At 44.1% G+C, this 17,259-nt stretch overlaps 1 protein-coding gene across 1 annotated transcript in view; it reads right to left on the reverse strand.

Moving 5' to 3' along the window:
- Positions 1 to 7,751: 7,751 nt before the first annotated feature.
- Syt9 (synaptotagmin 9) overlaps positions 7,752 to 17,259 on the reverse strand; it is a 181,008-nt gene continuing 171,500 nt past the window's right edge. The window contains exon 9 of the mRNA XM_059260867.1: positions 7,752 to 9,891. Coding sequence (XP_059116850.1) covers positions 9,883 to 9,891 — 9 coding nt within the window. The 3' untranslated portion in view covers positions 7,752 to 9,882. The remainder of the gene's footprint in view (positions 9,892 to 17,259) is intronic.

Genomic DNA, 17,259 nt, shown 5'->3' on the forward strand with positions numbered 1-17,259 from the left:
CCCAGCAGTGATGCTGTTTCTTTTCTGTCAAGCAAAGAGCCCGGTCCTGCTTCACCCCAGTCCCCAGGATGAGGCAGCTGCTTACCCAGCATTCACGTGGTAGAACAGCCTCCCTGTGTTCTTTGAAATTAAGACCGTGTATACCAGAGTTCCTAGAACTCTCACACCTCGTCATGATCTTTCTGCTTTGGCTTTTGAAAACTACCTGTGCAGTTAGTGTCCTGTTAGCTGGTTCTCTCTGGAGGCTGAGTCCTGTCCTACCTGGCATTAGTCAGATGCTGGGCACACCAGGCGTGTCTGGCTGAGCTTCAGAGCCCACACTGAGTCTGTTTCTTTAGCATCCGGTAACCACCACTCTGCCAAGAGCTTCTGAAATCTTTCAGATTAGCATAGAGCTTGGGTATCTTGAGAACAGATGGAGACTGCAGGGGAGGGGGCGGATCAAGGAGAACCACTGACAGGGTAGGATGTGGATTAGTAACTTTCAAAAGCATGATGTCTTGTGTCTTGACGATTACCTGAATGGGGCTTCTTTGTAGGTAAAGCTCAAGGTGGAAATGGCTCTTACACAGCCTGTGTCTACCAGGTAGGACTTACCCTTGGTCTCTGCTGTGCAGGTTCCCAACTGAGGTCTCTGGGGTTCTATGAATTTTAGCACACCAGATCCCCGGGACTTAAAGCTGAGGTTGGCTTTCTTGGTTCTCTCAGAGTGCTTCTCTGGGGAGTGTTAGTGTTCCCTACCTAAAGACTGAGTCAAATTTTGTGTGAACTATTTGGAGCCTTCCACCACTGGAGAGCAGACTCTTTTCAGGTAGTCATCTGCCTTTTTAGACTGAATGAGAAGGCATTCTATCTAGAAAATATGACGGCTCCTGCCTGTGTCCTCTGTGTTCGTGAGCCTTGGCAGTGTCCTCCAGAGGGAGCCCCAAAGAAGACCTGTGGGCTCTACCCAGGCAGGTAGATGCTCAATCTACTCTCTTGGAAACATCCCTTGGCTCGGTCTTCCCTCTCTTCCACAAACCTCTCTTCTCCTCCAGTCTGACTGATCTTGACTGAACCGAGCTTTGAGTTTTCATTTTTAAAATACTGGCTGAGGTAGGAGGAGGATGGTTCTTGCAGTTGACAGAACATCAGGCCCCTGACATGTACATCTCAATCCAATGTACACAGAAATGGATACTGCGGCCTTGTGGGAGCTGTGCGATTTGCGGAAGTTTGTGTTTTGACATTGCCAGGCACCTTTGCCTTGATGCTATCAGTAACATAGATGGTGTGCTGTGGACAAATCACAGCTTCCTGGAATGAAGATTTCTATCAGAGCCTTAGGCGAGGGATTACAGGCTGGTGCTTAAATAAGTAGGCCAGGAAAGAATGCTCACTGCCCTCCCTTCTCCTTACCCTTAGCTATGCCATCCGCAGAGACATAATCACTCCCTTTCATCTCTGTCTAGAGACACCCCTCCCTGAGAGCCCTCCTTGTGGCTCAGCTTCCCCTTTCCTTCCTTTTGGCATACTTGCTGGACTAGGACGAGCCCTCTGGAGGGTGGTTATAGGGAGCACATGTTTGGGTATTTAATTCAAGATGGAGTATATAAATCCTAGTTTTATGGTCTGCAGTACTCTTCAGTGGTTATTAGAGGCTTTTTGGACACTCAAAATCAAATTCCTTTCAGATTACTTGTTAAAAATGAAAAGCCATTGAAAAGGGGACAGAAAAAAAAAGAAAAAAGAAAATGAAGGAATACAGTAGAGAGGCAGTTGATATCCTTTGACCATCTGAACCCTCCCTCCCCTTGCAGAGACAGATTGAATGGGGGGGGGGTTCTGGACCATATATGTCTAAGGCTGCACAGCTCTGCCCCAACTCCATGCTTTTCCCATTGTTGGGCACAAGAAGCCCCCAGATGCAGAGACACAAACTTTAAAGTGTGTTAACACTGTGTTAACCATTTCTCATGGGAGAAGAAACAGATTTTTCCCAGAGAAGGCCTAGGAATCAGAGGCAAGAGAGAATTCTAGACCCAGATTCTACCCATAGCTCTGTTTTCCATCCGTAGCACATAAGGTGTGTCCTGGTCCTTGTTCTGTGCTCCTTGCAAACATTACACATGAATGGCAGCCTTTCAGATGAAAGGACAGCTCTATAAACAGACACATTGATGCTGGAGTCTCTGACATCCCTTAAAAATCACATATCATGGCCTTGAAGAGGTGAGATCAACTAAGAGATACCTATTCTAGCTGCAACCAGATTAAGAAGGCATTATGTAGAATCTCATCTAAAATGAGAAGTGGAGGTTGTCGTGGCTGCAGGTGGTAAGTATTTAGGGGAATAAAAGTTTCCTAAGAAGACTGCCTACCTATGCTAAATTGTCAGGCACATTCATAGGCCCTCAACTTATTTATACAATTTCCGTGAAGCAATTTCTCTAAGACCTAGAGAGCTCCTTCCTGCAAAGGAGCCAGAGCTCCTAGCGCTGACAGGACCATGATTTCTATGTTCCCCTTCATTGTTCTGAGAGGAACAGGAAGCCCTGGACTCCATCCATGTTTGCATGTGCGTGTGTGTACAGCGGCATGTACACTAAGAAGCTAAGTACCATGATGCAAAGAGTGGTGAAGAACTGGGTCAAGAAAGAAAGTTCTAGATAAGGGGTTCCCAGAGCCATACTTCTGTTGTCCAGCCCTTTGGGGATAGCTGAAGTGCTTTTTAAACTTAGAAGAGCAGGAGCCAAGCACTATTTGTTTGTTTGCTTGCTTTTTGTTTGTTTATTTTATTTTATTGTTTGTTTGTTTGCTTGATTTTTGTTTTCCCCCAGATCTCTGTGAGCTGGTCCCACTGAGATTGACAAGGGTCTAAGTGGGACCCCTGATGATAAGGAACATATAGGAAGGTGAGGCCTGGAGCTTTTGGGGTTGGCCAGTGGCAGAGTAGTCCTTGGCTCCTAGCTCCCCCCAGAGCAGGGTTGTCTACAGCTCACATTCTGCTTGGAGATAACTGGATCGAAGTATTGTTGTTGTTTTGTTTTCCATTTTCTGGGAATTAGTCAGTGCCAACCACTGTGTCCACCCACCAGAAATTGAGTAAGGGTTTTATGGCTAGAACCCCAAACACCAAGTTTATACACTGGAATAGTTTCAAGTAGTTTAATCTCCCTGCCTACCCCTTGACCCCTGGGTAATTGTATCTTCAAATCCGGAATCTGTCTCCAAAACTGGTGATTTCATCTTGTTCCCTGGAATCAACAAAGGTCATAAAATGAAGGCTTGTAAAGAATCTTTTCTCATTTATATAAACACCTTCCTCCACCAGGACCTTCTGTCCTCTCAAAAATAGTAAAAAACCTGAAGGCCATGCTGTTGTCCTGAACTGCCCATCTCATCTCCGCTAAGCCAGAAGAGCCCCACCCCCACTCCCACCCTGCGCCCCCGCATCCCTGAGTGTCATACAGAAGCTTCACATGTAGGAATGGTCCTTTATGAAGGCAACAGCTGACAGCTGTCTTCACAGGGGCTGGAAAGACTGACATAACAGATAATCCAGGAAGTGCCAATATTTGATTTACCAGCTATATGACTAAATTTACTGGCTTTATAGGATTCTTTAAAGGCACAGACATGTCTCTTCGATTTCTTTTTAGTTTATAGGTGTGTGTGTGTGTGTGTGTGTGTGTGTGTGTGTGTGTGTGTGTATTTTTGAGACAGGGTCTCTCTACATAGCCCTGGATGTCCTGGAACTCACTATATTGAACAGGCTGACCTTGAACTCACAGAGATTCTCTTGTCTCTGCCTCCTGAGTGTTGGGATTAAAGGCCTCACTGTATACTTTTGAAATCATACCTTTATTTTTCCTAAAAATTTGAGATAGTAAACTTTAAGGGCTAAGGATTGACATCAGTGGTAGAGTATTTGTCTAGTAGGCTTGATGCCCTGGGTTTGATCCCCAGCAAAACACAGACACACAGACACACACACACACACACACAAATACATATGCACACACTCTTCAGGATAGCAAACTTTAAACATAGAAAAAAAATAGGGACACTGCATTTGGGTTTTAGGTGATGTTCCTAACTATCCTGCATGTGTACATGTATGAGTGAGCAACACATACACACACACACACACACACACACACACACACACACACACACGCAGACCACAAAGGAGTTGTTCTTGTTCTCATTTTGTTTAGTGAAAAGGTGGGGAGGTAAGGTGAGAACCTTTAGTAGTTTAAGGAAACAACAAAGCCCTTGTCATTGCTGCCAAAGTGGTGTTACCTCAGTGCAGGAACCCCAGCAGGTTTGTCTAAGCTGCTCAGTAGACTGGTACAGCAAGGGCAGTCTCACCCATCCAGGTGTCACAGTCAAGGGCAGCAGGCACCAGTGAAGACCCAGAAGTCCATCACAACAGATCAGGCATGTAGCCTCTTCTTGCTAGTCCCCCATGACCAGCTGCACTGACATGGATGTCACTGACTCTTCAACATGGATTTCCAGTGTAGAAAATGCCAGAAGACTTTAAAATCTTCATGTTAATTTCATGACAGCAAATACAATTCTTTCAAAATCAGTAGTGTTATTTAAGATAACATGACACTCAATTTTGCAGAGAGCATGGTAAAACTGATACATCTTTTATGCATTTACTTTGAAATATTTTTAAGCTCCGGAGTTATAATTAGGAAATAGAATATTGCAACTTTCCTTTCATTTTCTCTTTGTCTGTGGTATATGTATGTATATGTTCTCATGCATGTATGTGAGTGTGCACAAATGAGTGTTACATGCATATGGAGGCCAGAGATTGAAATCAGATTTCTTTCTCAGTTACTTTTCATCTTAAAAATTATTTTATTATTGTTAGTGGGAGAAGCAAGCAGTGCCTGCCACCATCCTAAGAAAGGCTTGTGCAGTCATGTGGGAGACGAAGGGGCTTTTCATCTGTCATCAAGGAATCCCATGCTGGCCTATGGTATTGCCCAGAGCTGCTTTGCTGCTGTTCACCTTTTATGTGTCCTTGACTTTGAGAGGAGGACCAAGGTTCACCTTCTGCAGCTCCCAGAGTACCAGGCTGCCATCCCTTTGTCTGCTTTTCCTGGGTTTCTGCTGCAGGTTTTCCCTGGTAGGGCAACTTTCTTACTGGTGGGTTAATTTTTTTTTTTTTGATTCTTTTCTTTTTTTTTCTCATGTTTCATTTTCTTTCATGAAAGTTTCTTGTGAAAGTTCTAGCAAGGGAGATGAATTAAGATAGGCCAAGGAACAGAGGTGAGCAGTGAACTAGATCATTCCATTGGACAGGACAACTGCAGGAGAGATGCAGCAGAGGGTACCATGGTAACACCAGCAATGTGAGGGCCTCCTGCAGGGGGGCAGCTGACAAAGACTTTTAAGTTCAAACTAGATTTGGTAAAATCCCTCTCTTAGTTAGCCACATTGATTCTTTGTGGAGTGTGGCGATGTATTATGTACCCTAATAAAATTTGCCTGAATATCAGAGAACAGAACAAGCCACTAGATTAAATGTAGAGGCCAAGCAGAGGTGGCACACAGCTTTAATCCTAGCAGTCGGGAGACAGAGATACATCTGGATCTCTGTGAGTTCAAAGCCACCCTGGACTACATGAGATTGATTCAGTGTCAGGCAGTGGTGGCACACACCTTTAATCCCAGTACAGTACTTGAGAATCACATGCCTTTAATCCCAGCACTAGGAAGGAACTAATATGGCTGGGAGGAGAAAGGTCTATATATAAGGTGTGAGGCTGCAGGAACTAAAGGCTTTCCAGCTGGAGGCTTATTCTGCTGAACCCCTTTCAGCTGAGGACTCAGAAACCTTCCGTCAGAGGATTCGTGGAGTCGGCGAGGTGAGATGTGGCAGTGGCTTGTTCCTTTGTCTCTCTGATCTTTCAGCATTTACCCCAGTATCTGGCACCAGGATTTTTTTTTATTAAAACACCTATTAGATTTCGTGTTACAGTGGAGTCTTCTAAAGAGGGAAGACAACTTCTATCTTCACTTCTTTCTCTAGGGACAATCCCAAGCATAGGGAGGTCCTGTTTGCACCTTCGGTTGGTGCAGAGATGAAGGGAAACTTGGGTATCCACTCTAATTTCTTTAATGTTATAATAGTGATAGTAATCGTAGTTGTCATCCATGTTTCTCACATCTGTCATGTTCTATCACTCATAACCAGTTGCTTTTTTTAGCTTATGCCATTGAATTCGCTATGGATAGCCCTTTCCCCTTTCTTTCCCAGCCATTGTCCATGCATGCTAAGTATTGTATGTGTTTTTAAAGTGGCAGACATCTAGGCTGGGGATGTAGCCTGGCAGCTGAGCACTAGACTACCATAGTCAAGGCTCTCGATGGTTTTACCTCCAATGTCAGTTACCTAGGGAGTTCTTTGACTCTGTCACTTCCCTATCCCCACTCCTATCCCTCCTGTCTTTCAAGATGACACCATTGGGTCATACCATTTTCCATTACTGTATAACTCTTTCCCCTTGAATTTGGGCTGGTCCTATTACTTGTTCCCGACACACTGCATGTTGCAGAAATGATTGGTCCTTCAAAGGTTATTGAGAAGAACCAGGGCCTCCTAAAATGTTAGTTCTGGCTGCTTTAGAAGGGAGGGGGGCGGGAGGGGGGAGAACAAGGGAATCTGTGGTTATGTAGAATTAAATTATATTGTAAAATAAAATAAAATAATAATAATAATAATTAAAAAGAATAAGATCACAGGACAAATGATCCGGGGGGGGGGGAAGTCTATTGGGAGAGCTCCATGATGTGAGGAAGCCCAAGCTTAACACGTAGAAAGCAAGGCCCATTCTCCTGCTATCTTAGTTACTGCAGCTGAGGAGCCAGACATGGCTTTCAAGCCAATCAAGCTTTCAGATGACATCAGCCCCAGCTGCCATCTGACAGGTGTGGGGGAAGCAGTCACCCAAGGCCAAGCAACCTACAGAATCAGAAGAGTCAGTACATGACCATTTAAGCTACTATAGTCTGTTATGATAGCAGATGTGTCTACTTCCAGCACTCATGAAGCTGAGGCATGAGACCTGTAAGTTTGATGCTAGCCTGAGCCACAGAGAGAAACTATCTAAAATACACACATACACACACACACACACACACACACACACACACACACACACACACACCCCCCAGAACATCACTATATCTTGTTTTTATCATGTTTTCTCATACAGTAATGGATATTTAGAACACCCATCATTGCAGGAAGCCATTCTCCACATCTGTCTGTTAGTTTTCTTTGAGTGTAAGTGATTTTTCTTCTTTTCATATGAAAAATTGGTTACTAATGGCCACGAAGAGTTAAGATCCCTAGAGAGTTTCAGAAACACGCACATTAGAGAAACACCCATCTTGTCAGTGCTAGTTCATGTGCTGGACATTACACCCTTGCTGAATGCTCATAGTTCATTAGTCCAAGAGACATTTTAGTGGCAACACACCTAGGGCAGATTTCCCTGAAGTTGGGGCAGTAAGAAGAAGAGCTGGGAATTGTTGGGAGGATACCAGGTCTCTTTCTCTCGCTCAGAACCAGATTTCCCCAAAGGGTTTTCCTAAGATCTGATCAAGGTGTTTCTCTTTCCACCATGATTTCCAAGGTATTGTAGTATCCTTCTATCCTGGAAAAAAAATGCCCCTCCCCCAATTCAATGAGACAACGATTATATTTTTCAAAAGGAATATTTACTAGGAAACTAAAGGGCAACCAAACAAAACACAAGAGAACAGAGGCAGAGTTGCAAATGAGCTGAGGGAATTCAAATTGATAGCCAGCTTCTGGCCACAGCTGTACTGGCTAGGTAAAGCTATCCACACACAAAGCCATCTGTTCACCATGTGGGCAGTTTTCTTTGCCTGAATGCCCCTGCAAAGCTATCTTTGAGCCAGTAGCTTATTCACTTGTATCCCAGGGCTGCGAGCTCAAGGCAAGGAGATCCTGAGCAGGGAACAATAGGTTACCTCAGGATCTCCAACTTGGGCTCCCATTGCCAAGGACATGTTGAAGCTTAATGAGATGGCTTCCTGATAATCTTTTGCCGGAGCCATTCTGGTTTCTTTGGGACCATTCTCCTAGGCACATCTGCCTGGATCTAGTGACAATATTTCTGTACACTATCCTGTTGGCACTCACCCTTCATACTTTGGTTCTAAACACTGGTATGGTGGAGGATGTCTGAATGGGAAGGGATTGGGTAGAGAGAACCCATGGGGAAAGAAAAGTGTGTTTTTCTCATTTTATCACACATAGACAGAACTGGGGTTCGCTTTGAACCCCTTGCAAATGGAAGTTGGAAAGAGATGGGAGTTGATCAGGCAGGCTGGGGAATACACTAAGCTTGAGTGAATTAACATTGCCTTACACAACCAAAGGCTTCTACCCTTTCAAGACCTGACAAGATCTGACACTGGCACTAGGATTGTACTAGGTGTGTATGGCAACCAGAACTTTCCAACATGTCATGATGCTCCATCTATCCAGTGCAACCTACGTTGAAATGTAAGTGGAAATTAAGAGAAAGCTTTTTCTAGGATGGTTAACTGCAACCCAACTCTGGATTCTGTTACAGAGACTGTATGAAAGGTAAATTCAACCATGGAGTAGTGATACAGGTGTGTGGAAAAGGTGCTTTGCACCTATAATGAGAGAGGACCTCCAGGTAACAGCTCCTGGTTCATTCAGGGTACGCTGAGGCCTTTGGTTTCATTTCGTGGAGGGAAAAGCAAGGAGGATGAGGTGCAGAACTGGCAGTAGACTGGTCGAGAAGGATGCTGGGTAATGGATGAGCTACCCTGGGGAGAGCCCTTGGCCTTCATTCTTGTAGGTATTTCCATTCCCCAAGTGCTGTAAAAGTGATATGTGTCTGAAATGGGAAAGAGACTCTGTCTGTGGCTGCCCAAGTCTATACTATGGGCTATTACATATGGAAATACCCAGAAGGCAGTTATGTCAAGAAAAACCAAAAGCTATGTCTTTTCTTAGTGGATCCTGTGTCATTTCTCAGTGATCTATCTCATAACACACACTCCTGTGCCCAGGAAACAATATTCCAGAATGCATATGCCATTGAGAGGAATGATTCTCTAATAAGGAGGACACATTTCATTCTAGTAATACCACCGCCGGAAACAAAGTAGCTGCTGGCTACCTGAAAATAATGTTCTAGAATCCCAGAATCTGTGATGAATGTGAATGAAGTGAAGAATAGCCATGGCTAAGTGGGACTCTGCCATGTGCATGGGAGGGGACAGTGAGTTTGCTATGAACTAACCTGCCTTGCATGAGACTTCTCCAGGCTTGCCTAACCTAATTTTCTCTTGGGCCATTCCTTGGAAAATTGGAGCACTTTTTTGGGGTAGAATTATTCTCTGAAGACAGTCATTAGCTCACAAGTAGTAGAGTTTAGATTGAAATCTGCTGCCTATTTAGCACCTGGATATATTTTTAAAAATATTCTGTCCTTCCAGGGCATTCAATCAAATAACTTCCTGTTAGACTGACCACTACCAGGACCAGTATCATGCCCATACAACCAAAGGCCTTCCACTAGCCACTAAGAGTCTTGGCACTCAGGACTTTCACTATGCCACTTGCTTTCTTCCAGAGTCCAATTTGGTTTTCGACAGTGAGGCATGAGCTTCCCTACAGCATATCAGCTTGGACCACCTGAAGAATTCACCATATCCAATTTGGAAAGAGGGCCAGTTATTGCTGTGGTTACAGCTGAGTATGACATCACTGGAGTCATCTGGGTGTCGCTAGGTGGGAAAGTTACTTAAGATCTTTGTTACATAGTTGTCCGACTGTATCCTTGGCACAAGCAGTCTTCTTATCCATAGTCATCGTTTCTGTAGGAAGAAGAAGCAAAGAGTGATTGATTTTCAGGTGTACATCTCTAATGTGTACCAGACAAATACCAGGCACTGTGACAGATGTTGGGAACACAAAGACTGTATGTGAGGTATTCATCCAGATCTCAAAGGATGCATAAAGGGATAAGAGAACCATAGAGGTATGCATAAACATCTAAAGAAGTCTTTGAGATGACTAAGGGGATTCTGAAGTATAGGTATCACCTAGACTGAAGATGAACTTGGACCATTTGGCCAGAAGAGAGAGCCTCATGCAGGGGCAGGAAAAGGACCTGGAGCTATGGAAGGGTTATCAGAATTGAGGTGAAGGGAATGCATTGTGAGGAGTAGAGGAGTAGCATGTATGACTGGGCTGGAAAAAGGGGGTTTGAGTGATGAAATATCATAATACTCAATCCTTGTTTTCCAGCTGTGCAAGGTACACAGATATATGTACATGTATGTGTGTGTTTTGCTGGGGATACAGCCTAGGTCCTTGTGTTGGACAAGTGTTCTATCATTAAGATATATCCCCAGCCCTGAACAGTGAATTTCCTTAGTAGAGCCTCAGACTTAGAGAAGCAGGTTCTCTTGTGTTGCTCACTCAACCCAGTATTCTACTGAAATTCAATTCATGGTATCACCATTTAATACAGATCAAGGGTATGAATACAGCAGACACACAGCGAGAAGGAGAGAAACCAAAGTGACTTCTGAGGATATAGTAACAAAACTTTATGCACAGCCTGAGAGAACAACAAATGTTCTCAAATTGGAATGTACGGACTACATTTCAGAAATCAAAGGTCTGCAATAAAGCTACAACATAAGTAAAGTAATTAAAGCCAGACGTCGGAAACAGAAAGCCACATCTGGCTTTGAAGTATGTACATGCTTGTATACACACACATCCCTCAAGAAAGCTGTATTCATTTCTGAAGGTAGCAGGGAAGGGCAAATAGATATTTGTCATTTGAACAAATCTTAACAGATTGCCTTGTGTGCATAAACAAGCCAGTACAGAGGTGTTCAGACCCAGGAGTCACCTCTCTACTGGTCTGGTTATGCCCTGTCTGGAGTATGTTCGGAAGGCTAGACTTATTTTCCCCAGCCCTCCCCCCACCTCCCCTCTCCCCCAAATCTACACTCCTTCTTCTCCCCTCAGAAAGAGCAGGCCTCCAAGGGACATCAAACAAATACAGTATAATATGCTACAATAAGACCAGGCACATACCATCACATCAAGGCTGGATGAGGCAACCCAGTAGGAGGAAAAGAGTGGCACAAGCAGGCAAAAGTGCCAGCGACTCCCCATACCCACTGCCAGGAATCCCACAAGAACACCAAGCCACTCAGCCATAATATATATGCAGAGGACCTAGGTCAGACCCCTACAGGCTCCCTGATCTCTGCGAGCCCCCATGAGTCTCGGTTAATTGATTTTGTGGGTCATGTTCTTGTGGTGTCCCCAACCCCTTTGGTTCCTTCGATCCTTCCCCCGCCCCTCCTCTGCAGAACTCCCCAAGCTCTGCCTGATATTTGGCTGTAGGGCTCTGCTTCTGCTCCCATCAGTTGCTGGATCAAGTCTCTCTGGTCTCTTTGATGACAGTTCTGCTAGGCTCTGTCCCAGAACACTCTTCAGGCAGGACAAAGTATAGGTCAAAGATTTTGTGGCTGGGTTGGTGTCCCAGTCCCTCCACTCGAGGCCTTGCCTGGTTACAGAAGATGGCCTGTTCAGGCTTGGCATCCCCCATTGCTAGGAGTCTTTTCTAGGGTTACTCTCACAGATTCCACGAGGCCTAGACTTTTCAAACGATTTCCCATATCCAGGGAATCAACTGGCAGAGGCCAGTCTGCCAATGACCCAAGTAATAGCATAGCTCCAACTGGACACTGGCGCTGCAGTGTCCTCATCTGGTGCCTTTGTGTGTGTGTGTAATACTGGTCTCTGGCATAGCCTTGGGGAATGCTATGGAGTGGTCAGCTAGTTTCTCTTCTGTTTCAGATGAAACCGTCCTGCTCAGTGAGTCTTCTGGGACCAGCCCTGTCAGGGTCTAATGTCCCTTGTTTTTCTTCCCTTGGATACTGTCACTAGGTTCCAAAACACTTGTGGCCAGGGACCAAGCCCACAGGCTGACAGGAGAAAGGAGTTTTGATATATCTGAAAGAATTGCTGGCCATCTTTATCAATAGTCTTACAAGAAAAAACTTCTAGAAACGTACCCATTCCAGGGAAAGTCAGATGTCCAGGTTATGTCTGAAAAAATGTAGTTTGGTTATCTCAGGAGAATCCTGAGTTTGACATGGATGGCTTATGCTCCCACCCAATCCATTTTTGTCTCTCCTTGAGAGGAAGGGAGGAAGACGGGGTGGAGAGATGGCTCAGCGGGTAAGAGCACTGACTGCTCTTCTAAAGGACCTGGGTTCAATTCCCAGCACCCACATGGCGACTCACAACTGTTTGTAACTCCAGTTCCAGGGTACCCAACACTCTCACATAGACATACTTGCAGGCAAAACACCAAAGCACATAAAATAAAAATAAAGAAATAAAGTACTTTAAGAAAGAAAGAAAAGATTGATACAGTTCCATCAAACAACGCAAAGTAAACATATTACAACATCTTTCTGACCTACATCATCCAATGAGTTGCTTCTCACCCAATCTTTTTATAAAAAGATCTTAGGGGAGAGTTTTTTCTAGCTCAGAATAGCACTGACCCAGTGGGATGCGGTAGGGATGAGAGAGTGGAGACAGAAATGGTGGTTTAAGCACTGTGTGTCCAATCTTGCACTCACTGGTTCCAGGGCTACCACACTGAGCACAGCATCTCTCTCCTTGTTATCAGACCCAATGGCCTTCCAGGATGTGTCATGGGTTTGGAAGGCTTCAGGAAACTCAGCAGTATGACAGGAAGTGGTGGTTACAATCCAATCTGAACAGAAAGGTTTCTAAGTGAATTCAATTGTCCTGAGACATAGGACTTGATTGGAATTAAATTGAATTGAAATCAAAGATGAGAACTGTCTCAATGAAAATCGTAATGTGCAATGACACTTCAATCACAAAAATGACAGCTGATGTGAGACAGGGCATTGGAACTGACCCCAAATTAAGAACACAGAAAGATTGAGTGGAGTATTCGACTATATCTTCCTGTGAATTTGAAAATGGGTTCTGATTACAGGAAGTTTCCAAGGGTTTTGAACTAAGAAGTCTGTCAAAAATGGAAATGATTCTTATTGTCTGATTTTATATGTATTTAATATTGTATTTTAAATTTTTAATCTAAAAAGTGCACAATCCTCAGCATTTTGTTGGTTACTGATTAATACAGCTTTACAAATATTTATATAAAAAATCACTATGTACACTTCTCAGCTAGAATCAGGTGAGCACCTCCTTCCTCAAATATTGCATTCTTCTTATTTTTTTTAACTCTTGTTTTTCCATTGTAAAGCTAGCATGTTAAAAATAAGACAGTGTGTGTTAACCTGTGGGTGGGGAGGTCAAACCCCAAAATAGGACCTACTGTTATTGTGCTAGCTAGGTGGACACAGTATCAATGTGACTTCTAAGTACTTTCTTGATACCCTAGCGTATCTCTCGGCCCTCCTTTTTTTTTTTTTGTTTTTGTTTTTGTTTTTTTGAGACAGGGTTTCTCTGTATAGCTTTGTGCCTTTCCTGGAACTCACTCTGTAGCCCAGGCTGGCCTTGAACTCACAGAGATCCGCCTGCCTCTGCCTCCCGAGTGCTGGGATTAAAGGTATGAGCCACCACCACCCGGCTAGATGAGCTTCTTTTATGCAGTTGACTTTGGTTTATACAGAGGCTACAACGAGTCAAAGTGCAGAGAATGAGTGACCTTGGGGCTCAGTTCTAAATGTGATCTCTACATCACCCCCGTCACTAGGGAACATGGTGGGAGAGAGCTGGAAAGAGTGCACGTCAGAGGTTGGGGAGGAGTGCTGTGAAGCAGTGTCTCCTGGACATGGCATGCCTGATGCTTGTGAACTCACTGCAGCTGGACTACCTGTATCAGACCTGCACACCTGGTAACCCTTCATCACGGAAGGGGGAGGGCTGATGAGGCCTCGCTCCTCCATGAGGGGCTAATGAGTTATTGGTGGTCAAAAGAAGAAGAGTCACTTCCTTCAGTGGTAAGTGATAAGCTCCCCTGATTAAGTAAATAACCTCCTGTCCATGCCCAGGCAACCTAATTAAACTTAGTGGATCGCACACACCAAACATTGAAGAAATTAGGAGGGGGGTGTGCTGGGAAGAAGAGTTTTAAGAGGAGGAGAAGGGACGGGATGTGATAATGGGGGGTAAAAAAAAGACTATAATTCATTATATAAGCGAATGAAACTATAAAGGAATAAAAACTAAAACGAACAACTAAAGAAATCAAAGAAATAAATTAGTATAAATAGAATGGCATTTCCCATCAGGAGCTTAGAGCAACAACTTAGAAAATGGAAATGTCCATTTGGGTAAAGATGTTAAGTACCCAGGCTCCGTCTTAACAACTTTGTATACCCTATCTCATTTAACCCTTTCTCCAAACCTTTATGTCAGATGGACAATTGCATTTTTCCTCCGGTGAGGTTAAGGGATCTGACAAAGGTAGGAAGCAGCAGGGCCAGATCTGCCCTCATGGGCCTAAAAGCATGCTCTAGAGGAACACATTAGGCTTTGCATGCCACTGTAGAACCTTTCTTTAAAAAAGGGTCTTAGGGGGACTGGAGGGATGGCTCAGCAGTTAAGAGTGTGCAGAGCTCTCGTAGAAGGTCAGTTTGGTTCACAGCATCCATGTCAGGTGGCTCATAGTAAATACAGGGGAATCCCATGTCCTCTTCTGGTTCCCAGGGGCACCTTCTCTCACATGCACACAATAAAAAATAAATAAATCTTTAAAGGAGTCTCATTCTGGAAAAGAATTGGAATAGTTCAGATGTCACAAGAAAGTGAATCAAGTCCATTGTCAAGTTGGCTGTGAGGTGAAAAGTGGCACGTGTGTGTGTGTGTGTGTGTGTGTGTGTGTGTGTGTGTGTGTTACTCCTAGAGAGGAACACACAGAGGCAAGGCTCCAGGAACAATGCCATTTAGAAGGTAAATATATTTTTTCAAATGAGGCAGCATAGTAGATAATTACTAAAAGGCAAAAATGACTACTTATTAAGACCAAGTGGAAGATACACGGAGTGTGTTGCTCCAAATTTGTGTCATTTACATTTACTCATCAACAAATTCAACCAACATTTACTGAGCACCAGAACACAAAGATGACCCCTGCCTATTCACCTCTTAAAGAGCTCAAAGCAACAATGAGATAGCAAGGATAACAGTAACTCTCAGCAGAAAGCTCTGACTGTGTGCTTCGCATGTGTGTGGGGCACATGACACCGTCCATCCAAATCACAGAACTGGAAGGGAAAAGTATGTGTTGCTAGTTTCCCTATTTTATAAGCAAGCTCACCACACCTGTAATCATCGTTATTTTATTTTTATAAAACTACCTGAAATACCACACAATATGTTCCTTGATAATGTTTATTTTCTATTTCTCCCATAAGAACATAAGTTCCATTAGGGTAAGGATTTCTGTCTACTCTCATCCTCAAATGTGCCGTCAGCACCCACTGTAAGTGTTCGGTTGACATTTGATGAACAAATACTTGAAGTCAGCATTTCTATCCTCAAAGTGATTGTTTCAAAAGAAGTCTAGCTGATCCTTCCTTGAACAGAATGTCACAACACAGCAAACTATGCCGTGCAAACGGGAGTCTTGAATGATCAGGAAGATAAGCTGACAGCAAGGTAGACAGCTGTGATCCCAAGCATCAGGACTTCTGAGTGTTCTAGAGGAAGTACCTAGTCTGACCCTAGCCCCACCCCAGTCTGCCTTTTAAACTATGATAAGCTGGTGAGGACCATTTGAGGCATTATGCTCGAGGCTGTAAAAATCTCATCTGAGATGACAAATGGGACCTTGACCGCTCTTGTCTTTAATGTGTTGTCCAAGGCTTGGAGAAGTAAGTGTCACAGAGAAAGCAGGGCTCAATGAGTGCCAGAGAAAAGAGAACGTCAGTTTGTACAGCAGTGCTCACTCACTTTTATGTATTAAGAGAACCACGACACTTGCAGATTTGAAAGTTGGCATGCAAAGTCTGTAAGAACTCAGCAATCATTTTACATATCATAAGATGGGAGAGATTGGTATTCCACCCAACAAGAATGTACTCAGTGCTGGCTCAGGCAGGCATTTTACTGGGTACAGATTACACAATGACGAATAGCATGCTCCAGCCTCAAGCAGCAACTGGAAGTGCTGGGGATGACACAGACACAGACGACACAAATGGCACCAAATACTATGTCAGAGTTAGACACAGCAAGCTAAGAAAAGAAGCACAGATGGAGACCATTTACTCAGACTAGAGGGTCTTCCGGATATTTCCAGAGAATGGCAGCCAATCATATGCTAAAACGATGATCTGGATCCACCCAGTAAACAGGGCAGAAAAGAGAGAACAGAAAAGTAAAGCAGGAGTGAGGATGTGGGGTAAATAAAAAGTAGTAAGTGGACCAAGAGCAATTAGGCATGGCCCCAGTGTAAAGTGTAAGGGAGAGAAAGACAAGGGTCACAGAGGGGCTCAACAGAAAAGAACTCTGACCTTCAGCTTGCTCAGGACAGAGGACAGTTACTAGAGGATTTTAAACAGTGGGCAGGGGAGGGATCTGGGATCAACCAAGAGTTTTGGGTACGTCTGTGGGGATGTTTCCCGAAGGACCACTCCTCAGAGTGGACAGTTGTAGCATGAATCTTAAAAGTTCTTATTAATAAAATCAAACCTGAGGCCAGTTATTGGGGTGAACACTGGAAGATCAGAGAGACAGAACAAGCCACAGCTAACTTCATCTGGCCAACTTCTCAGCTGATCCTGTTTCCTCAGACTGGAAGCTTCTGAGTCCTCATCCAAATGGATCTCACCTGAACTGTGCTGCTCGAAAGCCTGAAAGCTTAACCAGCCAAATGCTTAACCAGCCAAATGCTTCTAGTTTCTAGTCCTCACGCCTTATATACCTTTTTGCTTTCTACCACCACTCCCTGGTATTAAAGGCTTGCTTTCTGGGATTAAAGGCGTGAGTCACCATGCTTGGCTGTATCCTTGAACACATGGATTTCTGCCTCTGGAATGCTAGGATTAAAGGCGTGTGCTACCACTGCCTATCCTAAGTACCTAGTGTCTTTTTTGTTCTCTGACCCCAGATAAATTTATTAGGGTACACAATATTTTGGGGAACACAATACCACCACAGACAGTGCCTTTTGCTGGCTGCCCAGTGACAAGGAAGTCTGA

The sequence above is a fragment of the Peromyscus eremicus genome, chromosome 1 (genome assembly GCF_949786415.1).
Source record: "Peromyscus eremicus chromosome 1, PerEre_H2_v1, whole genome shotgun sequence".
Lineage (NCBI taxonomy): Eukaryota > Metazoa > Chordata > Mammalia > Rodentia > Cricetidae > Peromyscus > Peromyscus eremicus.